Source organism: Dendropsophus ebraccatus, chromosome 4 (assembly GCF_027789765.1).
Source record: "Dendropsophus ebraccatus isolate aDenEbr1 chromosome 4, aDenEbr1.pat, whole genome shotgun sequence".
NCBI classification, from domain to species: Eukaryota; Metazoa; Chordata; class Amphibia; order Anura; family Hylidae; genus Dendropsophus; species Dendropsophus ebraccatus.
This window is the reverse complement of record NC_091457.1, coordinates 144,089,125-144,101,313: the sequence shown is the minus strand read 5'-3', so window position 1 is coordinate 144,101,313 and position 12,189 is coordinate 144,089,125. Positions and strand designations below refer to the sequence as shown.

At 42.6% G+C, this 12,189-nt stretch overlaps 1 protein-coding gene across 1 annotated transcript; it reads right to left on the bottom strand.

Annotated features, from left to right (window-relative positions):
* Positions 1-563: 563 nt before the first annotated feature.
* On the bottom strand, positions 564-11,855 carry LOC138788914 (cytochrome P450 2D15-like). Its single transcript, XM_069967309.1, has 9 exons — positions 11,609-11,855; positions 8,995-9,166; positions 8,476-8,628; positions 7,212-7,369; positions 5,815-5,988; positions 4,691-4,832; positions 3,529-3,716; positions 3,058-3,199; positions 564-920 (listed from the first exon to the last, which is right to left on the bottom strand). The coding sequence occupies exons 1-9, from the start codon at positions 11,801-11,803 to the stop codon at positions 739-741; spliced, it is 1,506 nt and encodes a 501-aa protein (XP_069823410.1). The 5' UTR covers positions 11,804-11,855; the 3' UTR covers positions 564-738.
* Between the last annotated feature and the right edge of the window lie 334 nt (positions 11,856-12,189).

Genomic DNA, 12,189 nt, shown 5'->3' with positions numbered 1-12,189 from the left:
AGTAGATGTGGGGCTATACAATGGAAATATTTTTTAAGAGTGCAGAATGAAAATGTGGACGGACTTTGGTGCTGTCCATAGAATAGAGGACAAGTATGAGAAAGCAGGGGATCCAACCTTCATGCTCCCTGGGGATCTCACTAATGGTGTCCTAGCTCCTTTGTTATGAATCAAGCCATGGGTTGGCTCCTGATCCACAGCTCCATTCATTCTCTATGGAGCCGCCAGAATAAGCCGGGTGCTGTACTTAGTTCTCTCTTGCGGCTCCATAGAAAATTAATGGAGCTGCTGGTCATGAGCCGACCAACAGCTCAATTCATAACAAAGGAGCCAGGAAGCCAATAGAGAGATCCCCAGGGTCACCTCTCTGATGGACAGTGGACAAGTATTTTTAAATCGGCAAACCCCTTTAAGTGAAGTAATTTCCCACAATCTGTATATATGAATTCTGCTCTGTAACATTCTGTTTGCAGATCAGACGGCACATATTGAAGGCCAGAACTGCTTACAAAGATGCTATGATTTAATATTAGATAACTGAATGTACTGTGTGATAGCCAACGTATCTGGGTAAATACTTTATTCTTATATTCATATAAACAATAAATGACTTTTTGAACATTACTATTGAAAATTAGCAAAGGATTTCTAGAAAAATCTTTTATAAATTGTGTGACTATGAGAAGCTAAAGGGTAAGATTCAGTGACATAGATACAGATCTCTCCCTGTTTGGAAACTTATCCCCTAGCTACTACATGAATATTGTAGGGCTGTGGACTTTGTGTTAGGGCATAGACAGGATCTTCCCTGGGACGAGGTTGGTCATTCGGTATCCCAAATGTAAGCTGCTGTAATAAAGTGGTAAAAAACAGGAAGAGTTCCATTCTGGCAAGTTGTTCTCCCAAACAAGATCTCCGACCTACAAGAGAAAAAAAAAACGTGATGAGTGTCTGTTGTTTTTTGCCTTTTTTTTAACCACCCTCCACTCCCCACCATACACATGTTGGCAGTGAAGCTTATGTTTTTGGTTAATATTTAAATCAGATGACCCTAACTTCTTTTCTTACAGGTCATTCATATTCCACTTGAAGTTCTGGGTAAAAAGTAACTCTCACTCTAGTGTAGTTTTCCTTAGAGGACATCTTTACCGATGTCCTTGCAGTCTTTGTTTAAACTGTATACATACCTATCCAGGTTGCAGGGCTCCTCTTCCTCTGTGCTTCTCCCCGGGTCCCACGCGCTCCAGCTTCACAGCGGCTTGTCTCAGCTGACAGGCCGCTCAGCCAATCACTGGCCGCGGCGTTCCTGGCCTGTGATTGGCCGGGCGGCCTGTCAGCTGAGACAGGCCGCTGTGAAGCTGGAGCGCGCGGGACCCGGTGAGAAGCTCAGAGAAAGAAGAGCCCTGCAACCTGGATAGGTATGTATTCCTCTTTGCATATCGTCAGCCGCGGTGCGTGGTCGGTGCCCGACGATTGTAGGTCAGAACCTATATCAACAATCAGCCGATGACAGCGATCATCGGCTGATTGTTGTCTTTATTACACGGAACGATAATCGGCCAGATTCCCTGTAATAGTACCCTAAGACTTCTAATTGCAGTGAGACATTGACTTTAAAGCGTAACTGTCATTTCAGGGCCATTTTTCTGAAAACAGTAAATATCAATAGTACAAGCGATTTTAAGAAACTCTGTAATAGGTTTTATAAACCAAAAGAGTTTCCTTCTGTAGTTAAAAAGCAATCTCCCAGCCTCCCCCCTCACATCAGATGAAGCAGTATTTCTGTGTCCATTATGTGGCTATGGAGAGGGGAGGGGCTGTTAGGAGTGACTGAGCACGGAGCAGTCCTGCAGAGCACAACACCCTGCAATCTTCTCTCAGTAAGTTCATAGATAAGCGCTGACCTTTCTGACACCTGAATTTAGCGTTTTAGGTGCCCAGAGAGTCTACAAACAGCTGACCTTCATGTCACCTCTTCCTGCTCCCTCATCTCCCTCGGCCCCTCCCCCCTCCATAGGCTTACAATGGAGAGAGCAGAACCCGTCTTCACTGGCTTCTCTGTAATGAAGACGTGTTTGCCTGATAATGCACAGATAAGAAGTCAGGGGGGAGGCTGGGAGATTGCTTCTTGAGTACAGAAGGAGGCTTTTTTGGCTGATGAAACCTATTACAGAGTTTCTTAAAATCACTTATACTACTGATTTCTGCAATAAAAAAAAACATGACAGTTACGCTTTAAGGGGAAGCTAAACAATAAACAACCCACTCTTTCTGAAACCGTTCATACTCATATCTATGTAAGGGATTTGGATTCATGTAGCTTCAAATATTTGAAGTACGTACACTGTAGGATTTTTGTCTCTTACGCTGATAGAAAACACGAATAATACAAAAGAATGGATGGCAGCGTCCAATAAAGCTTAATCCTTTTATTCCTCCATAGACAATGAAATAGTGACGTTTCGACTCTTGCTAGTCTTTTTCAAACTAACCAGTATACATAAATCACATCTTTATATACCACAAACAACAAAACACATAGCAGTAAAACACACCTCAACAGAGTTGCCACCACGTTGTGTCCCGAGAATGTCGGTGTTTTTTTTTAATGCTTTTTTTTTTGCTGCATATATGTCTTATGGTGTAATGTGTATTTTGATTAATAAAGCTCTTTACTGATTTTTGTATTTATATTTATACATTCCCCTGATGGCTGATTAGCTACCCAAGGTCCGCTGCATTATCACATTATATTTATATGCAGTATTGATATGCAGTTATTTGTAAACAGGGGGGCGGGGTTTACGGCCGCCGGGATTGCCCTGTAGAACACACAAATCATGTGATCGGATGGGATGGTATACGTCATTGAGTCATGTGATCCCCTGTTTCCATTCCATTCTTTTGTATTACGTCTATTTGGGCCGAGTGGGATCCACGACCCGGGTGGAATCTGCGTCCAGGGGGAAGCCAGTTTGGGCCCCCGTGGCTATCTGAGTGCTACTGGGAGCTTTGCTTGGTTCTACAGGAAACACCAATAAGACTCCTCCGACTCACCTGCAGAAAATGGGATAAATGCTTCTCGTTTTACAAACTTTCCGTTCTCATCTAGGAAGTGCTTTGGGTAAAACTGGAAAGGTTTCTCCCATACTTGCTGATCTTTGAGCACAGAGGACAGGTTGGTGATAATAGTGGTGCCCTATAGAAAAAGATATGAAAAATAATGGTATATAGGGAATGGTATAGAACAAACGTGTCAAACTCAGGCCCTCCAGCTGTTTTAAAACTACAATTCCCATCATGCCTGGACAGCCAAAGCTAAAGCTTTGGCTGTCCAGGCATGATGGGATTTGTAGTTTGCAACAGCTGGAGGGCCTGAGTTTAGAACAATAAGAAAGAACTTAGTAACTAAGGACTTATTGTTCCATGTATTATGGTGAACAATTTCCGGACGTTTGCAATTGTTTATCATTAATCGGAGAAAACAAAAAATTTCTGATAATATCAGACATTTCCCATAGTTTTTACCTTTTGTATAGTGTACCCTTTAATCTCCATATCTCTGTAGGTCATATGAGGCAAAGCCAGGGGAACAATATCTCCGCATCGTTGTACTTCATGGATCACAGCATTAGTATACGGCATCTGCAGCACATCCCCCATTGCCGGTTTCCGCTCTCTTCCAATTACTTGATCAATTTCTTCTTGTACTTTGGCTGAATGACAATATTTATTACTACATGAATGCTCATACATACACTGATACATGTACGCTTTATATAGGGACATAATAATAAATTGCAATACAGTGGTGCCTTGGATTATGAGCATAATTCGTTCCGGAACAGTGCTTGTAATCCAAATCCACTCTTAAACCAAAGCAAATTTGAAATGCAGACAATTGGTTCTACACCCCCAAAATAATTTTTTTTATACTGAATAACATGTAAAACAAATGAAACAAACATTCAGAAACAGCAGAATATGTGATAGTATAAGTTACTGTACAATATAGCAATCAGCATGTGGAGTATAATGTATAGTAACTGCATAAACCTGAAGAAACAGCAGCAGTTTGTAGATACAGGATGGAACTGCAGATCCCCATAATGCAGTAGCGTAGTACAACATGCCAGAATAGAGAAGCAGGGCTGCTGTCAGAGGTCTGTGTGGTCACATGACAGCAATGGGGAAGGGGGGGGGGGGTACCAATCAGGACTGACAGAGACTGCAGGGAGCATGAAGGAGGGAGCAGGTTATATGTGGGCACATACATGCAGCGCTCTCTATCCGGGGACAGAGGGGTTACAGCTATCAAGAGATTACCTCCACAGTCCTGTCCCCTGATGCAAGCCCCAGCCTGAAGTGGATCTGCTATGATTTGGAAGGTGAGGGAGACTTTCTGGGTCAGAGTACAGGGCTGTAGACCCCGCTATGCAGACCATTCCCCTCTCCCCCTCCCCCTCGTACCCAGTACAGGGAGCTCTTAAACCAAAGCAACACTCTTAAACCAAGTCACAATTTTGAAAAACTGTGAGCTCTTAAACCAAAAAGCTCTTAAACCAAGGTACCATTGACTTCAATATACAGATAAATTCCTACAGTAATAAGAGTTTTAAAGTTTATAGATGTAAAATGTAAAGTGTTATAAATGTAATGTAAGATGTAAATATAAAGTGTTGCTACTCACATTGGACATCTGGGTAGAGGATCATATACAGCAGCCCCCACCTCAGGGTGGTACTTGTAGTTTCTGTCCCAGCAGCAAATAAATCATATGTGGTCATCAGCAGGTTTCCTTCATTAAAACTAGTAGCGCTGTCCCCCTTCACCTAAAAGAAATGAGTATTATTGCTGTGTACATGGAATAAATGTAACTTTACGGAAATCTGTCAGCTCTGCAGGTAAATGGCCGGGGAGTTGGTGGTGGGCCGTAACAGCAATTCTCCTCCCTCCCACCCATGTCCAGTCCTGCATGACTGACATACAGGGCTTGGCTTCCAGCACAGAGAAATGGCAAAGACTTAAGTGGTATTCCCATCTCAACGAATATGATGATACTTGTAGGGCTCATCAAGTTTAAATAAGTTCCCTTCACCCTCCCCAGTGGTGTGTGGAGAAGTCCCTGAAGAAACCTTCTCCTAAGCTTCAGTAGGCGCTAGTGATAAGCAAACGTGCTCAAAAATGGTTGTATTTTACAATTTTACGATGTATTTTACGATCACGAACAATTTGTTTGATGGTCGGAATGGTTATAATGATCATTTTCAAACCTATCCGAACATGTGTACGATGTACACGATGTACGCAACTGCGAAATGCACGCTTTGCACCTGATAATCTGTACGCATGTGCATAGACCAAAATGTACACAACGGCTCAATCTACGCTTTGCACTTGATAATGTGTGAGCATGTGCGTAGACTGAAATGTACGCTTCTACTGTACGTTTTTTATTTGTTCGTGAATGTTCGGTGAACACAAACCGATTACGATAATTTTTATTAATGTTCGTGTTCGGGATCCGAACCGAACATCAGGATGTTCGCTCATCACTAGTAATCACCAGTGTCCGGAGTCCAGGATCAGTGTCCGGAAGTAGGATGAAAGGTACGCTGGTCCATTGGGACATGTGGGAGTAGTGGGCATCATGGTACATTGGTTACATAACGTTGACATTGTTAGGATTGGAGCCTGGTGAGATTGGGAGCAATGCCCCACTTGCACTCTTGATCAGTTGACAAATCGGAGAAAGCCCTTCGAATTGGAGATATGGACTTCTACCACAGCGTATAAGAATATAAGAGTCCTTACTTTTTCCATCTCCACTAGGTAGACATCGATAAAGTCACGGATGTAGTTTGGATTCCAGGTTTTCTGATGCTCTGATACTATTTCCTTTAAGAATGCTATCAGTTCATACTCTGGCTTCATCACACGATCCACAAGCCAGGGGACGTTCATGAGAAGAGGAATTTCATTTAGGATCTAAAAGGTAAATTTGGGAATTATATTACGTTATATTATATTATGATATATTTTATAGTAATTTAAGTGGTTGTCCAGCCCCACAAGAAATAGGAAAAAAAAATCTGTTACACTCAGCTGCCCCAATACGACCAATCATTGGCTGTTTGCACACTTTCTGTATGTTACAACTAAAGCTGTAAGCATCGGGACAGACTGTGTGGTAGATCAGGGCAGGTGGTGGGTATAACCTTGTGGTTTATATACCGTATGGGGCACAAAAGGGGACCTATCTCCGGTATGTGGGCACAGAAGAGGGACGTATTTACAATATGGGGGCTCAAAAGGAGGGATTCGCTAGTGCAGCGGTTCAGAAGGTGCCTTATCCACACTATGGAGGCACAGAAGGGGGGCCAAAGTAAAGCATGGTGGGAGGTACTTGGTGCCGAACTATACCGGGTGGGGGGGGGGCTTAAACAGGGAATAATTACAGTGTGGGGGTGGAGGAGCACCGACATATAGGGTTGGGACCCAAAGGATAGCTAATTACAGTGTAGGGGAGAAGGAGGGCTAACTACAATGTGGGGGGACAAAGGACCTAATTACGCTTTGTGGCACAAAAGGCGCTTAACGAAATGTGGGGGCACAACAGGATAATAACTGGATGCAAAAAAGGCCTTATTACTGATTCATGTTACGCAAGGTGTTCTGTTTCTTTGTTGGGGCTAAATGCAGAATTATTACTAAGCAAAGCATTATATTGTAGATGAAGAGTGTGCATAGAGGTAAGGAGGGTGCTGGAAAAGTGTGGAGCATAAGACTAATAATTTATATGGTTTGCAGAGCGCCTGTAGAGAGCTTGTATCTTCCTCTATATGGGATATGATGTCTTATATGATTGATTGAGATACAGTATATATATATATATATATTATCATTACTATTATTTTTTTTTTTTTTGGGGGGGGGGGGGGTAGAAAGAAACATACCTTTTTATATGCTGCAACTTGGGGGAAGGGGGGTGGGGGTAATGGGCATGGGATGGGTTCAAGGTGCTCTAGTCCAACCAAGATCAAATAAACCATAGCAGATGTGCCTTTAAAATCCATATGGCTTGTGTGAGAACATGCTAATCTGCTCTTAATTTCTCAGAAGTGATAATAATAATTTAAAGTATTGTTCTATTGTTTTACAGTAGGTGGATGTTAGCACCATATTATATAGTATATAAGGTTTTAAAGTACCTGGGCCAAGAGTCCAGATTCAGCCTTAAATGCTGCATCAAAGAGACTTAAAAATCGCTGAAATTTTGCATCATCATAGTCAAAGCGATCCCCAAACGCAATGGAGCAGATGACGTTACTGACAGCGTTATTTATGAGCAAATGTGGATTGAACTGATCTGCGGAAACCAAAAATTATCATCCATTTTTGTTTTTTTAATAAAACTCATTTAGCCTTCTCATTGTTGAAAGACAAACAACTCATACAGCAACAATCTGCTGCCGTCGCTCCGTGGAATAGCAGCGGCGGCAGCAGACTGCTGCTGGTAATCTAGTGATTACCCGGGCAACTCCCCGGCAGTTCCCCACAGCCCCCCCAGCTCTCACCCGCTCGCTGCTGCCACGTGTAATAGTGCCAGCAGCGAGCAGGGAACGAGGAGCAAAGGAGCGCTCATAGCACCAATCTAATTGATCAATTTTATGCCAAAGCATAGCATTGATCAGTATAAGCAATCAACTGATTGCCTATTATAGTCCCCTGGGGGACTTAAAACGTTTTTAAAATGACAAAACCCCCCTTCCTAATAAATGTTTAAAGAGGAACTATCAGCAGGTTAGACAAATCTAACTCGCTGATAGCTCCCCATTGTGCATGGAGCGCTGAGGATAAAGGTATGTGTCTTACCTTCATCCTCAACGCCAATCCTGTGCTGTTGTTAATGTAATGGTATCTTCAGTAAGGCTGTTCAGCTACTTCCCCTAGAGCACCGATCCTACACTCCCGCAACCAGCCCACTCCACTGATAATCATTAGAAGGGGCAGATCGGTGCTTTGGAGGCAGGGCAGTGCACCGCCCTTAACAGAGACACAATTACATTAACAACTGCACAGGAACGGCCCTGAGGATCGAGGTAAGAGACATACCTTCCTCCTTAGCGCTCCATGCACAAAAAGTTCATCTAATGTGCTGATAATTCCCCTTTAATTCCCTCCACTTTTTCCATTCTGAAAATAACCCCCCCCCCCAAAAAAAAAAAAACCCATGTGTTTGGTATTGCCACGTGCAAGATTGTCTCAATTATTATAATAAACCATTATTGATCCAGCACAGTGATCGGCGTAAAAGAAAAATAATACCAAGCACAAGAATTGCTGATTTCTGGTCACATCATCTATCAGATAAAATTGAATGAAAAGTATATACAATGATCCATTCCCCCCAAGGTATAAAAAAATCTATGCAACAGGTCAACTTAATTCTGTAGGCAAACATCTACCACTCACCTTTCTGGGATCTAAATGCAGAACACAGGCACTGAGCTTCCTCTGTCACTCTCTCCTCCAGGGATTTCTTGCCCATCCCGAAATTTCTAAGTGTGGTCAGAGTAAATCTTCTTTGCTCTCTCCATGAGTTTCCGTATCTGGCTATTACTATACCTAACAAAAACACACAGATTAATCATTGGTGCCCAACCTTTTCAAGTTAAAGTATTCAAGAAAGGGCCATTGTTTATTAAAGATATAGTATGTTGTATAGGGGACCATCCCAAATGTACGGAGTAGTATACGAATGTAAACCAATTCTTTAAATCGGAACAGTTGTGCTATATAACGTCTGTATATAGCCAGGGCCTATCCGCTTCTAATGGGCTTTTGGACTATTTCCACACTTACCTCTTAATTCTATTCTTCTGTTATGTTTTTTTGGTCTTGGATATATTTAGGAATTTCCTCCAAGCCTTGGCCCTTGCTTAGAACAGCTGTATATATTTTCTATTAAATTATGCTATGAAATTTTCAAACCTTTGGAGTCTCCGGCATATCCTATTTTTTCATAGATGGGAAATCGAGGCCGATCTGCGATGTCTTCCGACCGGTTGATCAGCGCTTCCTTCAACACTTCAAAACCATTCAGCACCACAATTTTTCTCCAGAAATACTGCAAACTGAATACATCCCCAAACTCCTTTCTCAGCTGTGAAATTTTTTTATCAAATGTTAAAAATCACAGGACTAATGTTACATGAAAAAAGTTCTCATAGCTGGTCATTTAATATTGAAGGGTTATTTCCACCTCCCCTTTTTACCCTGCACATGGCTTGTAGATTGTGCCACTTCCTGGTTTTCTCTTGGAGCAAGCTCCTTTACTGTGATTGGTCCTCTTCACAAGCAGAACTAGGGCTGGCATTGTGGCTTCTGGCCTGTTCTCTGCTGTTCTGTGCTTAGCTCATTTACACCAACTCTCATAGCTTCACAGAGCTGAGAGCTGTCAATGTGATGGACTACTGCACATAAGGTGGCTGTCAGGGGAGCTTGTAAGCTCCGGTCAGAGAGTGAGTTATCAACCTGGCCAGGCCAGACAGCCAGCTGTCCACTAATCAGCCACATCAGAGGACCTAGCAGGGAGCCAGAACATAAAAGGTAATAAGAAGCTATTGAAAAAAAAAATTTTCTTCAACTTTTAATTACCTAATGTTTTAGATATAGTTATGGAGATGGGAATTTAGTGTCCCAGTACATGTGTGCCACTAAGACCTGTATTCTACCTCTTCAAAGGTAGCTCTGTCAGATGTCACACTCTGGGATGATGGGTGCCTTTCCACACCATTACCACCATAACCACAAGTAATGTCTGTTGACACAGCCGCAGGAAGGAAAAGGGTTAACGTGTATGTTGTTCACTGTTGTCCAATTACTGGTGCAGGTACCACACACACTCTGCACCTATTACACCTCTTCCTTCTCCTCTTTCTAAGAGACAGAAAGAAAAAATGGCGCTTCCTAAATTCAAAAATTCTAAATTCAAGCCAGGGGTGAGAGGTTTAGATAGGAACCACTCACCTATTGGAGTTGTGCTAAATAATAGGCACAACTCTATTAAAGGCTTCAAGCAGAGTGCACCGCAGCCAGGTCGGGGACCCCAGGAGATAGGTGTATAGAAGTGTGGTAGTAGTGATCCCAACGTGGGATTCCAGGACCAGGAATTCCCTCTTACAGACCGGCACAGGTGTGGAAGTTAGGTAAGGTCCCCAAGACAGCCCCTGAACCTATTCAAGTCAAGCAACACTTTTTCCAACCACTTCCTACCAACGGCTACTACCACTGCCAACACCCGTGCCTGCACCTACTGAAAGTAGTAACTGTACTGCATTGAAGACTCCAAGTAAACATTACTTGTGGTTAAGGGCTGGACTCATGGCTTTCTGCCACACCTGCACCCACACATTGTGCTACCCTTTACAAAGCCCAGTGCCAGTGTGTCCGGGGGTGGGTATCACCACTCTAGGCCCTGTGACAAGTGCCTGAGTTAAACACCAAAAGCCCACCTGCTGTTACACCTAGCAACCTCAGGCCACGGCAGGAATACCCCTTTAACAGAATTTGCTCAGTCATGATGGTTTTACTCTATGAAGTGCTGAAGTCCTGAATGTTACCTATGTTCACCTGCAACAGAGATAGGGAATGTAATATGAAATCTGTACGCCTGATGTGACATCTCATTGCTGTGTATTAGTGCAGAAGTTAAAACCGTACCATCACATAATTAAACTTTTAATATATTGTCTAGACGTGTCAAAGGTTGAGATTGGACCAGGTTTCAGTCCTGAGATTTACTGTAATCGCTAGTTAAATGTAAATGAAAGACAGGGTAGCGCGTTTCACACCTCAGCTGGTGGCAAGATCCAACTCATTCGTTCAATTATAGTCTATGGGGCAAACTAATTGATTGTTGTGGCCAGCTGAGGAGCAAAGCGTGCTACAGTGCTATTCACCTGCTACTATCTATTCACTTGTTCAGCATTTACCAATATATTAGTATATATGGAAACAAGAAAGCAATTTTAATATTTTGTTTAGAAAGGATATGCAAAGTAGCACTCACACCTCTTAAGCAAAGAGATGTCCCTTCAAGTCAAGTCTCGCTCAGTCAAGGAGCCTTAGAACATTGACTGGGGATTTTATGCCAAGCCAAGCTATCTCTCCAAAAGGAAAGATTTCCCATCTGCAGATAGCTATTTCGGGGTTTTTGTCCCTTGTCAGTGCAGAGCAGGGTGTTGGCTGGCTAGTGAGAGGTCTATCGACGTGGGTCGAAACCATTACAATTGTCTGATAAAGCCATTTTTGCTGTTGAAACACTGCATGACTATGGCCGGCCAATTTCTATCCTCCTCAGTGAAGACGCAATGGACAACATATAGGGGGAGATTTATCAAAGGGCGTAAAATTTAGACTGGTGCAAATTGGCCACAGCAACCAATTACAGCTCAGCTTCCAGCTCTGGTGAAAGGAAAGAGGAGCTGTGGTTGGTTGCTGTGGCCAGTTTTCACCAGTCTAAATTTTACACCCTTTGATAAATCTCCCCCATAGAGTTTGTTAAACAGGTATTGGTAACACATACAGACTACGCATACTGTACCTGGCGCAAAGTTTCTGTTGGGTTTTGGAAGTCAACCTGCAGAATGTTACCAAGAAATGGAACTCCTCTAGGACCTGGGGGAAACTGGGATCCATTCTTCCTGCTCTTCACAAAGTCCAAGAGGAAAAGGCCAACGATGAAAGAAATGAGCAATAAAAATACATTAGAAAGTAAGAAGGAGAGAAGCTCAGCCATCTCCTCTGTGTGCTGGATCCTGCTAGTAATAACTCTGGCAGTGTGCTGTACAATGTAGATAACAACAACTGCTGGAAACGCCCATCTCTGAATGACAACCTCTATCATTTCACTTAAAGGGATAGAACACAGAAATATCAGCTTTCTTCAAGCAGCATTACATATTACATCTACTACTCTTTCAGTAAAGTAATATATTCTCACGTTGCTTCTGATCTTTCCCCCAACTAACTTCTCACTTTAGTTCAGTTTTTTTTTCTTAAAACTCTTTCTTCCTGAACCTTATTTAGTCCTTTTACATACTTAAAGGTTTCGATCATGTCCCCCCTTTCTCTTCTTTCCTCCAGACTGTACAGATTCAAATCTTTAAAGGCCCTATTACACGA